Source organism: Hippoglossus hippoglossus, chromosome 3, assembly GCF_009819705.1.
Source record: "Hippoglossus hippoglossus isolate fHipHip1 chromosome 3, fHipHip1.pri, whole genome shotgun sequence".
Taxonomy (NCBI): Eukaryota; Metazoa; Chordata; class Actinopteri; order Pleuronectiformes; family Pleuronectidae; genus Hippoglossus; species Hippoglossus hippoglossus.
The window spans coordinates 2,600,301-2,620,159 of NC_047153.1; the positions used below are offsets into that span (position 1 = coordinate 2,600,301).

The 19,859-nt window shown below is 41.6% G+C and overlaps 1 protein-coding gene across 1 annotated transcript; it reads right to left on the reverse strand.

Annotated features, from left to right (window-relative positions):
* Positions 1-3,152: 3,152 nt before the first annotated feature.
* On the reverse strand, positions 3,153-18,457 carry LOC117759320 (protein NLRC3-like). Its single transcript, XM_034581385.1, has 2 exons — positions 17,552-18,457; positions 3,153-3,457 (listed from the first exon to the last, which is right to left on the reverse strand). The coding sequence occupies exons 1-2, from the start codon at positions 18,282-18,284 to the stop codon at positions 3,153-3,155; spliced, it is 1,038 nt and encodes a 345-aa protein (XP_034437276.1). The 5' UTR covers positions 18,285-18,457.
* Between the last annotated feature and the right edge of the window lie 1,402 nt (positions 18,458-19,859).

Below are 19,859 nucleotides of genomic sequence, written 5' to 3' on the forward strand. Positions count from 1 at the left end.
AATTACTCATTTAATGAATATAACTCATTGTAATGAACTTATAATTGTATTCTATATCATCATATTATATCACATCATACAGATATTCAACAGTTTAACAAATCATATCTCCTGGTGTCTAATCGCTTTAATGTCTTGTTCTGATGTAAAACTCCATTCATCAAACCATCAGTGTTTAAATGAACCTACGTTTAATACTTTGAATCCCTCCGACTGCTGAGAGCTGCCGTCCTGCTGAGGAGGTCAAAGTGTCGCCGAGTCGTCAGATCACCGGTCTGAGGCCGACGGGGTTTTAGGGTTTTAGGGTCGTCGCTGGACAACAGTTTAAGACAATTTGTCCAAACAGGTGAAATGATCCCGACTCACAGGCTCAATGATTCTCATCACTTTTAAGGTTTGTTTGAAGTTGTCATCTGTTTTTCTTTCCTGGTGTAGATGTCGTCTGAGTTTCAGATGAAGCACTGAAATCATTAATCAAACATTTATTTGAGTCATTAGATAAATGACAGATTTTGGTGAAATGTCAACTGTAAAGATTTCTTTGCTCTTGATTTGAGACAATCTCACTGAACTTGTGATTTAAATTGAACTAAAATAACTTAACATAACCAATTTGTATCTTCTCTTGACAAAAGACTGAGAGAGAATCTAACTGCCGACATTAGATGGTATTTCTATTGTCATTTAATAAATATTTCAATACTTTTCTTGATGATTGTTAACAAAAACACACAACCATTGTTTCCCTTATGTGATCTAACATTAACATGTTGTCTTGTTTTGTTGGATATTAAGAGTCGGGTTTTAATTCTTCCTAATAGTGTTAGATTGTATGTTACACACACGTTAATGTTAAGTCAAGGTTTACTTGCTGGAGGGACAGTGGCTTCAGACATGTTCTGTGTTTGTTGTCTTGTGAATGTGACTCTTCACAGCTTCAGGTTATAAAGTGGTGGACGGCTCAGCTCAGATCGCAGACTCCTCCCAGCTCCATGAAGGCACCGTGTTAAATTTAGCAGCTCATGAAATCCAAGACAAGTTCCTTTCTTATTTTGGCTGAGCCCAAACCCCCCCCCCCCATCAACTCTCACAACCCCCACCTCCGTTCTGCCGAGCTCATTCAAAAAAACCAATAGAACTTATAGAACACATATGAGGACATCATAGTTTTTAATAGTTCTAAGTTAGTTAAATCTGTCCCACTGATTTTTTATTGCAGTATCTTACTGAACACTTTATCACTCGTGATAACTTTACAACCGTGACCATCTACATTTCTGTGTTTGTCTTCTGCCTTTTTTGTTGTTTCGTTGTTTTGTTTTTGCATTATAGACTTGTTTATAAGGATGGCCGACATGACAGCTCCCAAAACTGAAATCGCCAAATCATCTGCATTGCCCCCTGGTGGCTGGCTGCAGTATAGGCCGTAAACCTTGCCCCCCCCCCCCCAAATGTCTCATCGAAATGTTACCATTCTTGCATATTACTATTTTATGGTGTTTTAATTAGTCTCGTCTGTTCTATATAACTTCATTGTTTTATAAATTTAAGGAGCACTTGTAATTTCTGTATTTATTCGACATCAGTCCGTATTCACTTCACATGAGATTATCTTTAATAATTGCATTGTCCTGTATTGTTGTTATTTCCTATATTCAAAATAATCTTGTTTTGATTGTGTCATCTCCTTTTCTGTTTTATTATATTATGAACAATATTATACATCCATTTATTGATTTATGGCTCAGTGCTGTTTGACATATACGTTGGTTTTTAATATAGCAGTCGTAATTTCACCACAGCAAATATTTAAATTGTTCAAACAACTATTTCATTGTATTCCAAATGCATTTTGAGGTCTGGATATCATTGCTTAAGAGAAACTACATATTTTTTTTCAATTGCAAAGCAGAGAGCGAAACATCAACAACAACAAAGATACAAGATAAACAAACAGTAGTTAAATGACAAATAATAAGAAAATAAAGAAAATACAGAAAATATATTATTATTATTTATGTTTCTTTATTTCCTTTCCTTTCTTTTTCTTTTTCCACCAATCATTGATTTATTGAATTGATCGAAATTTTGGTAATTGCCCTTAATTGCTCAGTTCCTTATTTTTCTTTATTCCCCAACCAAACTGATCTGAATATATAATTTTATTACTCGATTCCGTGTAGATATGTGGCGTCTTTATATTCAGTTAGTGGGAGTTTGAGGATTCTTAAATTGAAGTATTTTAAATAAATAAGTCATAATAATAATTCTCAAACATAGGCACAAAGTGAAGTTATAAGAAACCACAGGGAGGAAAATAATCTGTAGCGAAGCTCCTTTAATACGATTCTCATGTCAGTGGCGAAAAGAATAAGCATGTACCTTTGTATCACGAAATGAAAACAGAGTTATAGTTGTGTGGTGGTGCTGGAACCATCACAGTGATTTCCCAGCTGGTTGTGTAATCGTCTGTCCTCATCCCAGATTTTCTTTTCTTTTTGAGTTTAGCTGAAGCTTTTAATCTCGTTTCCGTCTCCTGCGTTACAGTGATCGGTTCCTGTTTCATAAGGATCCCACCAGCGACTGATGCCAGACCGGTTTAGAGGGTCAGGTACCAGGAGAAGATATTTTTATTAGGCTGTTGAAGTCTGTGTGTGGGGGGGGGGCGTCCTCTGCTGTTGGAGTTGGTTTAGTATTTGTATGTGTATATTAAAATGGGTGGATTTCTTAGATTTCTCATCATTTACATTATAATTATTCAAATGACAAGTATAATTTATTATTCATATCATAATGAAACGGCTGAAACTAGTGATTGTTTTTGCTTTTGATGTTCTGTGAATAATTTTCTTGATGGATCCATTAATCATTTATTTTATAAACTTTTGCTCATTCAGGTTCTCAGAGGTTCTTTCCTTCACAGGCATAAAAGCTTAAACACAAATATTCTCAAGGTGTGTTTTCTTACTAATAATTCAATGATTTGATGGATTTGTTTTTCCCAGATCACTTTCTGTACCTTTCACCCAATTACCTGAATTTACTGCGGCTCATGTTTTGTTAGAGTCAGTCTGTTAACGGCTGCTGTTGTTTGTCCATCAAGTGAAAACAAACACACAGTAAATCTTTCAGACCTGTCGTCAGCGTCGCCATCAAAGCTCAAACGAGGAAACCATGAAACCTCGGTCTGATCTGACCTCACTGGGTGTGGACACGTCAGGACAAGTTGGGGAAACATTTGAACACATTGGGACACGTTGGGACACATTTGGACATGTGGGGACACACTGGGACACATTGTGACACGTTGGGATACACTGGGACACGTTGGGACACATTGGGAAACAGTGGTACATGTTGGAAAACACTGGGACACATTTGGACATGTTGGGACACTTTGGGAAACAGTGGGACATGCTGGGACACATTGGGACACCTTTGGACACAGTGGGAAAAACTGGTACACATTGGGACACATTAGGATACACTGGGACACAATGGGACACATTTGAACATGTTGGGACACACTGTGACACGTTGGAAAACACTGGGACATGTTGTAAAACACTGGGACACATTGGGACACGTTTGGACACATTTGGACATGTTGGGACACACTGGGACACGTTGGGATACACAAGGACACACTGGGACACGTTGGGACACACTGGACGGGGGGACAGCCTGATGGACCTGGATGTGGATTCCAGATGGACCGGAGCTCAGAGGGAGTCTCACAACACAAACACACAAACACTAACAACAACAACTCTGTTTAACGAGTCTTTTCTTGTGTTGTTGACACGTCGGAGACACTTTCTTAAAGTACAGCATCACTCTAAGATTAGGTTTGAAATGTTTTACTATTTAATATCTATATTTATTTTAAAAATATTTTTGATTCATTTAAAAACAGCTTTGTGTCGTAGTTTCTTCAAATCCACTGTTTCACAGTTTTCAAAATAAGTTGTTGAATTATTGTATTTATTTATTTATAAATTCGAAAAATCCTTTGGCCTGAAAATAAATACATTTATTTATATGTATTTAAATTAAGAATATTAAAAAAACTAGGCTTAAGTAAAAAGTACTGAGGACTTTTTTAATTTTACTAATTTTTTTAATCTTAAATAAGTAACTTTAACTTTAGTAATATTTGTTTTTGATTCATGCTTTTCACCTGCACCGTTCGCTGCAAACAAAGATGGACGACGTGACGGTTCCCCAAAAGTGAAGCCAAATCCTCTGCATCGCCCCCTGGTGCCCTGGTAATATTAAATATTACCATTATTACATATTATGGCATTTGATTAGTTTATATCTAACTTAATTCGATTTTTTAATTTAAATTTCACCATATTTTCCTTGTTGCCACATTTAATTTATTTATTTATTATCTATCTACATTAGTTTCATAGTATTCATAACAATATTATACTTGTAAATCCACTAGGAGGGTTTCATTTTAATTTCTGTTCTTTTTTTCACTTGGAAATCACTTTAACTTGCTTGAAAATTACTACATATATAAGATTTATTATCATTATTACATTATTTGCAGCTAATTTTGCAGCTTCATTACCAAAACAAAATACTTTTTTTTTCAGCTGGCAAAAGAAAACCCGATTCTGTAAAACTCTACGGATACAGGACGTCAATTTGAGACAAGTTGAGCATTTGAACTGAAAGATGTTTAAAATGAACTTTACAGCTGTTGTGTGGTGGAGCTCGACAGGTGTACGTCTTCTCTCGGCCACGGTCGGACTCTGACTTACTACTTCCTGTTGCGTGGCGAGGTGGTTGACCTCCGGACTCTGTGATGGGCACGACTAACGGCTCTAATAGGATGCAAATATCCTGCTGGGACACACACACACACACACACACACACACACACACACACACACACACACACACACACAGCAGATTGGTTAAACATGCCGTGCCTCTGCCCTTCACTCTCTGTCGTGTTTGCTTTGAAATGCATTTGTCACATAACAGTTTATATAAAGATATATACGTACATAGAGATAATATCCAGTGACTGACAGTTACGGAACCTCAGGACCTGGAAGTAAACTCCAGGTTCGATAATCAGAACAATGAGATTAAAGGGTGAAAATGTGGATCGCTGGTCGAAAATCTAATATTCCAGCCTGTGTTTGTGAAACGGGAAAGAGACACCGCCTGTAAACACAAGCAAGAATCTATAGACAATAACAAATATTAATAATAAGAAGAATTATAATAACAATATTAAACTTTATTGACACTTTCCAGAAAACTGATGATGCAATTTGCAACTTGAGACCAACTTCCTCTCAGATTTTTTATTATTATCAACATGTTGAAACAAACCACGAAGAAGGTTTGTAAGAATTTATTTTGCTTTTAGTGGAACTAAATTACAGAGTGTAGCTGTGTAGTAACTATACACAGTCAGTACTGCACAGTGAGTAGGAGTGCAGCTGTGTAGTAACTATACACAGTCAGTACTGCACAGTGAGTAGGAGTACAGCTGTGTAGTAACTATACACAGTCAGTACTGCACAGTGAGTAGGAGTGCAGCTGTGTAGTAACTATACACAGTCAGTACTGCACAGTGAGTAGGAGTACAGCTGTGTAGTAACTATACACAGTCAGTACTGCACAGTGAGTAGGAGTACAGCTGTGTAGTAACTATACACAGTCAGTACTGCACAGTGAGTAGGAGTGCAGCTGTGTAGTAACTATACACAGTCAGTACTGCACAGTGAGTAGGAGTGCAGCTGTGTAGTAACTATACACAGTCAGTACTGCACAGTGAGTAGGAGTGCAGCTGTGTAGTAACTATACACAGTCAGTACTGCACAGTGAGTAGGAGTGCAGCTGTGTAGTAACTATACACAGTCAGTACTGCACAGTGAGTAGGAGTGTAGCTGTGTAGTAACTATACACAGTCAGTACTGCACAGTGAGTAGGAGTGCAGCTGTGTAGTAACTATACACAGTCAGTACTGCACAGTGAGTAGGAGTACAGCTGTGTAGTAACTATACACAGTCAGTACTGCACAGTGAGTAGGAGTACAGCTGTGTAGTAACTATACACAGTCAGTACTGCACAGTGAGTAGGAGTGCAGCTGTGTAGTAACTATACACAGTCAGTACTGCACAGTGAGTAGGAGTGTAGCTGTGTAGTAACTATACACAGTCAGTACTGCACAGTGAGTAGGAGTGCAGCTGTGTAGTAACTATACACAGTCAGTACTGCACAGTGAGTAGGAGTACAGCTGTGTAGTAACTATACACAGTCAGTACTGCACAGTGAGTAGGAGTGCAGCTGTGTAGTAACTATACACAGTCAGTACTGCACAGTGAGTAGGAGTACAGCTGTGTAGTAATCAGCTGGTGTTGATCTGAACTCTGATGACTCGTCTCATGTTCCTGAAAATGCTCCTGTTCTCTCCTCTGTTGTGAAACTGTGATTTACCAGAAACGGTGAGAAACCACAGAAATGACACATAGATAATAATAATGAGTTAAATTCAGTCTGTCAATCAAACAGAAGAATCCCCGTTCATTCATCACAGAAAGTAAAGTCAGAATATCAGAGGCTGAACTATAAACATGTTCTCCGTCTGTAACACTATCAGATTTAACTTATCACAGCCAAAAGAATTCACCACAACTACACTATCATGATGTGGTGAGTACAGAAAGTATGAGAGTAATGATAGTTTACTGTGTGTTTTATTTCATCTTTGGCAAATATCTAATGGTTAAGAAAATACTGAAAAAACTACGCAAAACTACAAGATACTGCTAAATTAAATAAAATACTGCAAAATAACTACTAGGATTGTGCAGAGTGATGAAGATCTCATTGATGCTCAGTGCGATCATAGATGAAATTATTATTATTGTTGTTATTATATTATATATTATATTTGATATATTAAAAGGATTAAATAAATAAATAAATCACTTCAAGCACTGACACTTCTTCTACTTAATGTTCTGCTTCATTTCAGTGAAGAATATTTTACATTTTATTACATTTCAAATAAGACCAGTGAATCAAACGTAAAGACAGAGGCTGAAGGTTTAAGTTTTATTTTGTGCACCTTATTCCCAGTGAGTCTGTTAAAGGGTTAATGACGTATCGTGTCTCTGCGTCCCCGCCGTCCTCCACTGTGATTCTGTCTTGAGAACAGATCTTCTCCTCTCAGGGGTCAAAGGTTAAATCAATTCAACCTGCTCTCTCTATCTGCCATCAGGTCACTTCCTGGAGAGGGGACAAATGTGCAGCTCTGCTTCTGTCCCTGGACGTCAGGTCTGTTTTTTCACTCCTCCTCCTCGGGGATGTAAATCAGAGCGAGACTTCTGTCCTGTTCAAAGAGTCGCTGACAAAAGGTTCCAGTGATTGAAGTGGTGACGGTGCTGATGTGTTTTATGAGCTTCTGACCTGAACAGGAAGGAAGAGATTCAGCAGCGCGTCACTGTCAAACCTCTTGGTCCAGAGTTTCGTCAGCAGCAAGAAAGACGTGAGAAGAGAAGACGAGAAGAAGATGAAGAAGAAGAAGAAGACGAGAAGAAGACGAAGAAGAAGAAGAAGACGAAGAAGAAGAAGAAGACGAGAAGAAGACGAAGAAGACGCTCTGAACGGATGGAGTCCAGGGGGAGATCGGAGTTTGTATTATGTTTGTTACAGAACAGAGGAAGGAGCATGTTCATTCTTCCCGCTCCTTTTCAGACGGGAAATGAAACGTTAATTTATGTTCATTTATGTTACTGATTATTTATCCTGTTAGTTTGTTTTGTTTGTTTCTTCTAATACTTATGTGGCTGACTGTTAAAATATTTTAAAACAATTTGACTAAAAATTATTCTGGTAACTTGTTGCCAACAGGATATTGGTAACTTTAATATAAGCACACGATGTTTGTTGTTGTTCACAGGTTTTTCTTTATTTACATTCTGGCATTTTTGGGATAAAATAATTGACAATGAAACATGATGAAATATGAATTGACGTCTCCAGAGAAACAGACTTTTACACAGTCACATGTTTAGTTTTTAGTTTAGGTTTTACTCACTTAAGTTCAGTATTTTCTTATATATTACAGATCTTTTTACTTTTACTTTACCTCTAATTATATCTATATATCTATTTATACGAGAACAGCAACGTTCACATTAAGGATCTTTGAGTGGTCATCAAGACTAGAAGAGAACTATATAGATGCAGAGCATTTACCGTTTACATGAGTAACAGTTAGTGAATCATTTATCAATACTTTATAGATCAGTAAATAAACGACTTGGTTTCCAGGTTGTGGAGAATTGTTCCTCTCTAATGTTGGACCATCTTCTTGACAAGGGGGGGTCGGGTTGTGGGGGGTGCAGCTGTTGTAGCAGGATTAGCAGAGCAAGTCGATCCCTTACAGCACCCCCCCCCCCCCCCCCCCCCCCCCTACACACACACACATCTCAACACACTCTAAAAGCCTCCATGCAGAAATAGAAGTTTGAAATGTTGCGTTCATGAGCACACAGCTCGTACTTCAGTGTTCTGCACTCTGCACTTCCTACAGCGGATAAAATCTTCACACCACAAAGATTCTGGTTCTTCTCCAGCTTCCTCCTCAGTTCCAAACACGTGCAGATTGACTGGAGTCGTCGTTTGTCTCTGTACGTCGACCCCCCCCCCCCCCTCCTCAGGGTATAAACAGTAAAGATAACGGATGGATGGATTTCCTGAGCTCTACGTTTTATGTGGTGGGTTAAAGTTTGTAGTTTAACAGGAGATCAGATGAGCTTCTCAACGTGGCGTCATCGACAGATTATCATTAGACATTTAAACCACAGTACTCAACGTCTCTGGGAATGTTTTGCGTCCCTTTGTTGTAATTTTGTGTTTAGTCAAACTCATTTTACATATAAACTTTGCTGTTTCTGTCCCTTTGTGGTCATTTTTACGTCGAATTAAATTGTGTCCATTTGTACTTGTGTTTCGTCTCTTGTCTTTTCAGTTCTTGCACTGTTCTATGTGGAGGTTTTTCATTCAGTCAAACTCATTGTGCGTCTCCCTGTAACAGTTTTGCATTTCTTTCGGGATTGTTTTGTCCACACTTTTCTTTTGGATGTTTTTGTTCTACTGTGCTTGTTTTGCAGTAACTTTCTGTCTCCATGTCTCCTTTTACTTGTTTAGCACTTTGAAAGTCATATTGTATTTCCTTGTGGTTGTTTGGCTGTTTTTAACCGAGCCTTGTCACTTGTTCATAAAGAGGCCCTGCGTGGTTCAAGGCCCCGCAGACGCCTCGGGCCCCTGGACCCCGGTATGGGCCTGTTGGGCAAAATATTTCCATGACTGGTGAGTTGTATCGAACAAAACCAGACCATGACTTCATCTCGAAACTCTTGAACACATTATCTAATTCACCTACCGTAGCTTCCTGATGCTGATGGAACACAAGCATCAGTCCGGTTCCCGCACCACCGCTGATGCCAGTTTGGCGGCGTTCGGCCGGTCGTTACATGTTTGGTGACATCAGGGAGTATTTTGGTTTAACGTCAGCGGTCACAACAGCAGCTGTGTCACTGTGAGCTTCACATCATTGAGCCCGATCAGGTTCTAACAACAGTACGTGGCCTCACAGGAGACGGAGGAGAAACCAGGTCCCCTCGTCCTGATGCTTCAAACAAAGGAAACACATAGAACACACACACACACACACACACACACACACACACACACACACACACACACACACACACACACCAGCCAGGTTTGAGTCTCCGTCCACTGCTTTTACTGTGCGTAAATATTAGGATATTATAGATTTAAAGAGCATCAGGCTCCAGGTCTTGGCAGCTTCCTGTGTCTCAGGGCAGAATCAGATATGAAGGCTGACCGCCCAGATTACACGTCTGCTATAAACTGCTAGTCCCTGGATTTTGTGGCTTCGCGGCTCGGTATCGTTTTCCCGTCGGCCAGCGCCAACGTGCCGCAGCATGTAATCAGCTGTGTGCAGAGCAGATTTACTGGCCTCACTTCCTCTGCACATCCATCTGCACACATCTGGTTTAACAGTTGATTGACTGGACACAGAGTCTATGAAATTAAAGAAGAAACAGCAGCTTGGTCTGAACGAGCCAAATGTTGCTTTCTCATATCTGCTCTGTCTGGAGTCTGGAAAATAAAGGTTTCACCATGTTTCAGTGTCGAAGATGAACAAAGAGACAAGGAAAATTAAAGTTCTATAAAAACAAACCTTTACGTGTATTAAGTAGTTAACGTGTTGAGAATGTTTCAAATCTGTCAAATCCCACAGAAAGGATCACTGGGGTGGAAACTAGGATATAATGGTGAAAAGTGTTTCTGCAGCCAAACAAAAATGTATTAACAGTCATTACAATTCAAGTTGAGTGGGATAAATATAAAAATGAAAACCACCAGGGGGCGATACCTTGCAGATGCTGTTTATACCCAATGATCTATTTATTATATGATAAAGCCTGTAGATAGTTCTGGATCAGGTGAGTCCTGAACCAGCCCTTTGTTATGCTTCTGTAGGTCTAGACCGCTGGGGGAACTCCCATCATGCACTGAGCACCCCTTGTCTCTGTCTCTCTGCCCCCCCCCCCCCCCCCCCCCCCCCCAGCGCTGTTCATTCTTGAAGCAGACTTCACGCTGTCATATCCAACAACCTCACCTACAGCCAGACTGACCTCTTCGACAGAGCAGTCCACAGCCGGACACAGTTTGATGCCGTGTCGGCGTGTTAGTTTGTGGAGGCCACACCGGCAGCTACCAACTAAACTGCTGCTACACACACTACTACTTACACAGGAACACACTTCTACTGTGAGTAAAGAAGGAAGAGCAAAGAAAAGGTAGAAAAATCAAACAATCTGACACGTTCTCCACGACACTCAGAGAGAGAAACCATTATTCAAACACATCTAAACAGAACAATTCAATTTGCAGAGAGTTGAAATAAATGTCAGAGCAGGAAACAGAGTGTGTGTGACCTGGTTACGTCTCAGTTAAACTCTCTCACCTCTCAGCTGTGTTTCATCTTCACCACCAGGGAACGTTTCTCTAGATGATCTTGAATTTTAACACTTTAGTGAAAACTTCATCCATAAGTAAAACACAGAATGTATCAGAATCATTGATTAATGAATTAATGGGATTCTTTATTCAGGACAGAATGGAACAACTCATTTCAACATTAAAAACACATGGTTGTAAACAGTGGTGACACGACACAGTGACACTAGACAATAAGTGTCGGGCCTCATTTCCCAAACGGTGCCATGTGTCTGATCCATCGTGTAAATGCGTGTTCGCCCCTTCGCCCTCATGACAAGACGCCGCCACAGTCTCCTCAGTGAGTCATGTGATGTCAGAGAATTTTAACTTTAATGAAGTGGAAACTGTTTATTTTCATGTAAAAATAAAGAAATGATTCATGTAAACAAAGCAGCCACAAGATTTTAGAAGTGAATAAAACTACCTGAGGTTTGAAAGAGACGTTTCCGTGATGATCAAACTGGATTTCGTGGTTTTCCTGCAGCAGTTGAATTAAATCATTTGAAGCTGAGATTTTCGACCTTCTACCGTTAAACAGTGAAACATGGAAGGTGAGAAACTCAAACTCAGGTCAGATCCATCACCTGCGACTTTACAGAGAAGATCTTATCTGACGTCATTCAATAAAACACCGTGAAATAAAATCGTTAAAATTTAGACTGTAAATAAAGATGAAGCCAAATGATCTGCATCGCCCCCTGGTGGCTGGCTGCAGTATAGGTCATAAACCCTGGACGTAGTGAGGTCTGTGCGTGAAGTACGATCACAGACTGGATATAAATGATTCTTCTGCAGTTCATCACGTTGTGGATTGAAAAATGTCACTTTAAGGGATATTCCCTCGTTTCCTTTTATTTCATGTACATTTGTGAATAAATGTCGATGAGTGTGATCTTATTGTCCGATGTTGTATAAACGCTGTACATGAAAGAAAGTCCACTTGTATAAAACCTTCTATCTCTTTGTACATGAGCAGGAACATGCAGATCAGTTATGAACACGTGTGAAGAATCCAGAGAGAATGAAAATCATCAAAATGTGAGTTCACATGTTTTTCATGAAGTCATTGAACTGATTCGATCTGATGAGTCCAGACGTTTTCATCTTCTCAGTGAAGCAGAGCCGCAGGCTCCCGGCTCCAAACGAATTATCTCTGTGTTTCTAAACGTCTTTCACCCACAGACTCACACCACTTTACATCGGAGTCATTAGGTGAAGCAGGTTATTAAACTATGTACATGAAAACTTCACTATTTGACAAATAACATGATTAAATTCACTTTGAACAGAAAAACAACCTCAGCTTCTCATTGGGGGAAAATATTTCTGTTTCTTTTTTAATCTGAAAAAGTTCTTCACCTCGTCATTTTCTTTTCTTCTTTATTTACATCGACTCTTAGAAATCACTGTTGACTTTATACTTCGATGTACTGAGCATCTTATTTACAGCCTGGTCTCATCAATCTGTGTTCAGATAACACGACTTTACACTTTCTGATTCCCTGCAGTGCTCATGGTTTTCACCTGATGTCTTTAGTTTTCAACACAACATGCTAACACGCTGCCGTCAGCAGGATCAGGGGTGAAACTGTTTTAAAATATAAGAAGCTTGTCTGAACTCAGCAGTTATTTATTTATAACAGCGACTGCTCACAGCTTCATGTCCCGACCAGTAAATATAATGTCACTTTTTACATTGGAAAGTAACATTTGCATTAACTTTGCACATTTTTCTGCACATAACTTGGAAATATTAACGACTTTGACTTTTGTGTGTCAAAGGACAGAGCAGCAGCAGATCCACTGATGATGCTGTGTCACATCCACAGGAACACACAGGGAGGATGGTGGACTGGACTCTGTGTGACAGCTGATCTCAGAGCAGCTCACCTCCTCTGATTCCTCTGGAGCTCTGTCTCCACTCTGCCTCCCAGCAACAAGGCCCAGTCAGAGCCGCTCTACACACAAGCTGCTGCTGCTTCAGCCTCTGGATCCTCAGGACACAGCTCAGCCTCCGTCCACACACACTGTCCTCTTCACACTCACCTTCACAAAGATCACTCCCATCTGTTGAGAGGAGAAGACATCAGTGTTTCCAGAGACTCACTTCATCAGCTGTGAGTCAGTGATGCAGCACATCCAGTAGAAAGAGCAGCAGGGACTTCAGTCCTGTTCAGAGGTGGAGCAGCTTCCTCTGTGCTTCATGTTCACGTGTTGGAATGAACACGCTAAGAGCTAAGTGTGTTTCCTCTGCATGTCAAAGTGCAGAGTGGACACCTGAGAGGTGGATTTACTGCTGTTACAGGTGAAGACATGTTTCACTGTGTGAGCACGTGCACATAAAAGGGGCGGGGTTTACTGTGTATGACCAATCACAGACATGGACAGTTTGACTGACAGCAGAGCCTCATATTTCACAACGAGGATCAAACTGTTCTATAATAAAAATCAGAGGAGAACAAACACATGATCCAGAATAAAAGAAACTCAGTTACAGCTGCTAAATGCAGGAAGAACAGCTGGTAAAACATCTGTGATTGTGTCAATGTGTAAGTTACAGCGCCCCCTGGTGGTATTTGGTAAAAATATATTACGTGACCACGATATATAATAACATGTGTGAACGAGATAAATAACTCGGGGCCACGAGATCTGAATCTGTTGTTTACTAACAAGACGAGTGGAAGAGAAGAAGATTCTTGATGAGAAACGTTTGAATCCCAGGATGTGGCCTCGATAATGAGCTTTAGTTTGACACACACTGTCTCACTGTCTCTGAGGACACACACTGTCTCACTGTCTCTGAGGACACACACTGTCTCACTGACTCTGAGGACACAAACTGACTCAGAGGACACACACTGACTCTGAGGACACGCACTGTCTCACTGTCTCTGAGGACACACACTGTGGTGGAAACCTCTGACATCACTACTCAATAGAAACACATGGACCTATCTTCAGGAAGCTGACTGAGTGCATCTGGTGTTTTGGTGACAGGATGAGTCTGGAGAGATTGAGATGTTCTGGGTGAGTTAGAGATCAACTGAACCAACCAGACGTGGATTTAAACTTCCCTTATCCGTCCCTTTAAGGAGAGTGTGCACCACACAACAGTGGAGAGTCACTGTGATCAGTGGGCGGAGCTTTTATACGGGTTGATCTCCAACTTAACCTGGAGCAGGTTAGCCGTTCATCAGAAGTTACCATGGTGATTTACCTCGTTAAGAAGTGGACGAGCTTCGTAGGACTGAAAAAACTAAACCTGAAGTTAACCTGATAACCACAAATCCTGCTTGGTAGCACAGAACCTGGATCTGTGATACTGACTGTGTTTAGTAAAATACTGATGAAAGCAGCGTGGACTGACTCCAACCATCTACTGACCTCAGAGTCTCCAGTCGACAGGTTGAACTCTGCTTTAGATCAAGCAGCTCCTTCACTCCTGAGTCCTGCAGGCCGTTGTACCTCAGATCCAGTTCTCTCAGATGAGAGGGGTTTGACCTCAGAGCTGAAGCCAGAGAAGAACAGCTGATCTCTGACAGACTGCAGCCCCACAACCTGAATAAAGAAATATGAATATTTGAATGTGTCCTCCTGTTGTTGTGGATCGTCATCATGTCAACACAGACTCTCAACATGCTGCTGACCTCAGTCCAGTCTGTGACCTGAAGATAAACATCAGATCAGACATGTTGGACCATTGTTTCATTCATCTCCTTCTTCTCTGTGTGTTTGGTCACTGAGCAGGTTTGTGTAATTAAACACTGTTTAAAGTAGGGATGGCTCCTGACAGTCACTTCCTGTTTGTTTCTATACTTATCAACTGTCCAACGTGTTTCAATAAGAATGTGTCTTATTTTGAAAACCTGAGGAGGACGAGTGCTCGGCCTCAGTCCACATGTTATTTACTGACACTTTCTTAGTGATCAGGAGCAGGTGAGTGCAGGTGAATGGAGCTGATGAGGTGGACGTGACTGACAGGCTGGGTGAGTGACAGATGACTGAGGGACAGTGAGCAGAGCAGAACTGAGACAATTTAAATAAATAATGACCGAATAAGAAAGAAAGTTGGAAAAGTGAAGAAGGATTTAAGGACCTCAGAGTCTCCAGTTGACAGTTTGGACTCTCCAGTCCAGAACACAGCAGCTTCACTCCTGAATCCAGCAGGGAGTTTCCACTCAGATCCAGTTCTCTCAGATGTGAGGGGTCTGACTTCAGAGCTGAGGCCACGACTTCACAGTGAGTCTCTGAGAGTCCACAACCACCGAGTCTGTAATTAAAGAAAATATCTGTTAGAATAAAATCAGAAAACACAACATTCATACAAAACGTGATCATGTGACCCTCACCCTGGTAAATCCCCTTTTTGCCTCATGAACATGTTAAAACCTCCTCAAGAGAATCCTTTCAGATTTGGTACAAGCGTTCATTTAGACTGACAGAGGAACTCATTAGATTCAGGTGGTCAAAGGTCAAAGGTCAAGGTCACACAACATGTTTCTGGCCTCTTGAACATGATGTCTCAAGTCTGTCTTTAGGGGATTTCTTCACATTTTGACCAGTTGGACTCAAAGATAAACTGATTAGATTTCAGTGGTCAAAGGTCAAAGGTTACAGTGACCTCATATTATTGTGAATGCAACATTTCAGGAACCTGGAGGGACGGACACTGCACTGGTTGGTGGTGGCGTACAAACGCAGGGTGGTAATTCTAGTTTGACCAGAAAGAAGAATAAATGATATTTCCAGTTCTGCTTCTTCAGTTTAAAGGAACAGTCAGTGATTCTCATCCTAAACACAGAGAAGCTGTGATTTATCTGATTAATCACCGTTTCTAAATGCCTGAAAAATCCCCTTTATCTCTGTATATTGTTGTGGGAACAGAAAGATAAATGACAGAAGACGGATATATACATTTAACATTAGTCCAAATGATAGATATTAAGATTGAAAAATAAAATAAAATCAAACCAAAACATACCACACCATAATTAAATGTGGCTGTCTCATTGATTTGCCTCTGAGCAAACATAGGATGATGTTATTTAGAACATTAAATTTCTTTATAAAACTCAAAGAACCTTTATCCTAAACAATCGGGGGTTCTTAGGCTTTACTCTCTTTTTTTTTTTTAGCAAATATAGGATGGTTGAATTAAACTTTTTTCTTTTCTTTTTTAAATCAAACAAACAACCAAACCTTGACACAATTAAATGTGAATGTGAAATCTGAATCTGAGCCCATCTGCAGAAGCAGTGTTGAGCCAGTTCACACTTAAAAAGAACGAGTTCCAAGTTCAGTTCATGCAGATGAAAATGAACTAGTTCACGTTCACAGTTCATTTTTTATTGGGAGGATTCAGGTGACAAACGTCCGGTCATGTGTTTGGTTCTGAATCGATGGAGTCGGATCATGTCTGCGTGTCGCTCATTTTAACACTGAGTCCTGACTGTGAGCGTCTCGTGTTGTACTGAGCACAACATGTTGACGAGTCATTTTCATGATGTTTAAATGCAGCCTCATAAACTGTGGAATCAAACCAACACTCAGTGACTTCATGTGCTGATCAGGTCCTTATAACTAGTGATGAGTGTTTATTAGTTCCAGTGAGAGCCGAGTGGAGGAGGACACAGAAACTCCAGCTCGGTACAAACCAGCTGCAGCTTCTGCTCTGATCATGAAGCAGCTGATCACTGAGCAGCTGAGACCAGAGAAACTCTGTGTTTCACTTCTACAAAGTCACTGAGCGGCTGCTTCACGTGAACGAGCTCTGATCTCACTGCGTGTGTCGCTCTGAGCGAGTGAGTGGGGGGGGGGGGTTCATGGAGCGGACCATTCTGCGCATGCGTTAATGCGTTAAAATTATTAACACGTTTATTCCACAACTTAATCATTCCGCGTTGACACGTTAATTTTGACAGGCCTTATATATATATATAGATAAATAAATATACAGCAAACTCCAGCACAGTGATCACTTGGATTTCACTCTCCACATCTGATCTAGTTGCTCTTATATGTAAATGAGAACAATGAGAATGTATATATACCAACCAAATGTATACATATATTTAAGTATACACACGTATAAATACACACACACACACACACACACACACACACACACACTCCAGCCAGTAGCCACTTCTCCTTTAGCGGTCTCAGGGGCCTGGAGCCAATCTCAGCTGACACTGAATCTCAGTCTCCAATCAACCTAACTCCGATCTACATGTCTTTGGGTTTGTGGAGGAAGCTGGAGAACCCAGAGAAAACCCTGCAGACACCAGGAGAACCTCCTCCTCACAGAAAGGCTGCACTAACAGTGTTGACCACTGCAACACCATGCTGCCCAAAACAATGAGAACCATTTAACACTGAGTGTATTTGAAGAACAACTCATCTACACTGATTGAACATGTTATTGATCATGTCTGGACTCACCGAGCCTTCCTGCAGTTCCTCACAGCTGGGATCAGTCTCCATCGACCCTGGTCTGATGTGTTGAACTTCTTCAGGTCCAACTCATCCAGAACCTCCTCTGACATCTGCAGCATGTAGGCCAGAGCTGAGCAGTGGATCTCAGAGAGTTCCTCCTTTGTTCTGTTCTTTGACGTCAGGAACTGTTGCATCTGCTGATGAACTGAGTGGTCGTTCATCTCAGTCAGACAGTGGAAGATGTTGATGCTTCTGTCAGGAGAAATGTCACCACTCTTCATCTCCTTCAGGTTGTTGATGACTCTCTGGATGATCTCTGGATTGTTCCCTGTCAGACCCAGCAACCATCCTAAGACTCTCTGGATGATATTTGGATTGTTCTCTGTCCGACCCAGCAGGCCTCCTAAGACTCTCTGGTTGGACTCCAGACTGAGGCCGTGAAGGAAGCGAACAAACAGGTCCAGATGACCATTTGTACTGGTGAGGGATTTCTCCATGGTTCTCTTCAGGAGGTCATCCAGGGAGAAGGTACTGTCTGTGTTCCCATATGTTCCCAAGAAGTTGTTGAGTTCTTCTGTGTTCCTCTTGGTGTAACAGTGGAACATGTAGACTGCAGCCAGAAACTCCTGAACGCTCAGATGAACAAAGCAGTAGACTGATTTCTGGAAGATCACACACTCTCTTCTGAAGATCTCAGTACAAACTCCTGAGTACACTGAGGCCTCTGGGACATTAAGACCACACCGCTCCAGGTCTTCTTGGTAGTACATGATGTTTCCTTCCTCCAGATGTTTAAGCGCCAGCCGCCCCAGCTTCAGGAGAACGTCCCTGTCAGCCTCCGTCAGCTGCTGTGGAGTCGTCTCATGTCCCTCACCGTACTTGTTGTTCTTCCTCTTTGTCTGAACCAGCAGGAAGTGTGAGTACAGGTCAGTCAGGGTCTTGGGCAGCTCTCCTCTCTGGTCTGTGGTCAACATGTGCTCCAGAACTGTAGCACTGATCCAGCAGAAGACTGGGATTTGACACATGATGTGGAGGCTCCTGGACGTCTTGATGTGTGAGATGATTCTGCTGCACAGCTCTTCATCACTGAATCTCCTCCTGAAGTACTCCTCCTTCTGGGCGTCAGTGAAGCCTCGCACTTCTGTGACCCTGTCAACACATGCAGGAGGGATCTGATTGGCCGCCGCAGGTCTGGAGGTTATCCAGACGAGAGCCGAGGGAAGCAGATTCCCCCGGATGAGGTTTGTCAGCAGCACGTTGACTGATGACCTCTGTGTGACATCAGACACAAGCTCCCTGTGGTTGAAGTCCAGAGAAAGTCTGCTTTCATCCAGGCCGTCAAAGATGAACAAAGGTTTACAGACAGCGAGCGTCTCTGCCGTGAGCTTCTGTAACGCTGGATGGAAAACACGGAGCAGCGTGAGAAGACTGTGCTGCTGGTCTTTCACCAGGTTCAGCTCCCTGAACGAAAGCACAGTCAGCAGATCCACATCTTGGTTTTCTAAACCCTCTGCCCAGTCCAGAGCGAACTTCTGCACCGAGAAGGTTTTTCCAACTCCAGCGACGCCGTTGGTCAGGACGACTCTGATGCTGCTCTGCTGGTCAGTTGAGGCTTTAAAGATGTCGTGGCACTTGATGGGAGTGTCGTGGAGGCTATTCATCTTGGAAGCCGTCTCAAGCTGCCTCACCTCATGTTGAGTATTAACCTCTTCACTCTGTCCCTCTGTGATGTAGAGCTCAGTGTAGATCCTGTTGAGGAGGGTTCTACTTCCTGTTTCATCAGTTCCTTCAGTCACATGTTCACATCTCCTCCTCAGACTGAGCTTATGTTCATCTAAAACCTCCTGCAGACCACCATCTGCTGAAAGACAAGAAACAATGTCAGAGACAGAGAATCTGAGAATCTGCTGATTGTTTTCATCAGATACAGAAAAACTACAGAAAATAAAAGCTTTTTAACTTTGTGCTTTTATAACGATGTTAAATGTTGATGCTGTATGAAGGAACAAAATAAAACCACATGTGCTGTTGTCAGAAGTGAAGACATCAGCAGACACATGTACAGTGCTGCTCTGACCGGCTGTCTGAGCTCCAGCTCCTGTTCTGGATCTTTGTCCACACTGGGGACAGGAGGAGTCTCCTGAAGAACCAGACTGGTCCCAGTATGAGGTGATGCACTGTCTGCAGAACCAGTGTCCACAGCTGGTGGAGACTGGATCCTTCAGGACGTCCTGACACGAAGCACAGCAGGACGACTGCTCCTCCTCAGAAACATGACTCCTCTTCCTCTCTCTGTGAAGACATTTCCTGATAACTCACATGTCCCAGTCACAGGTTGTCATTAC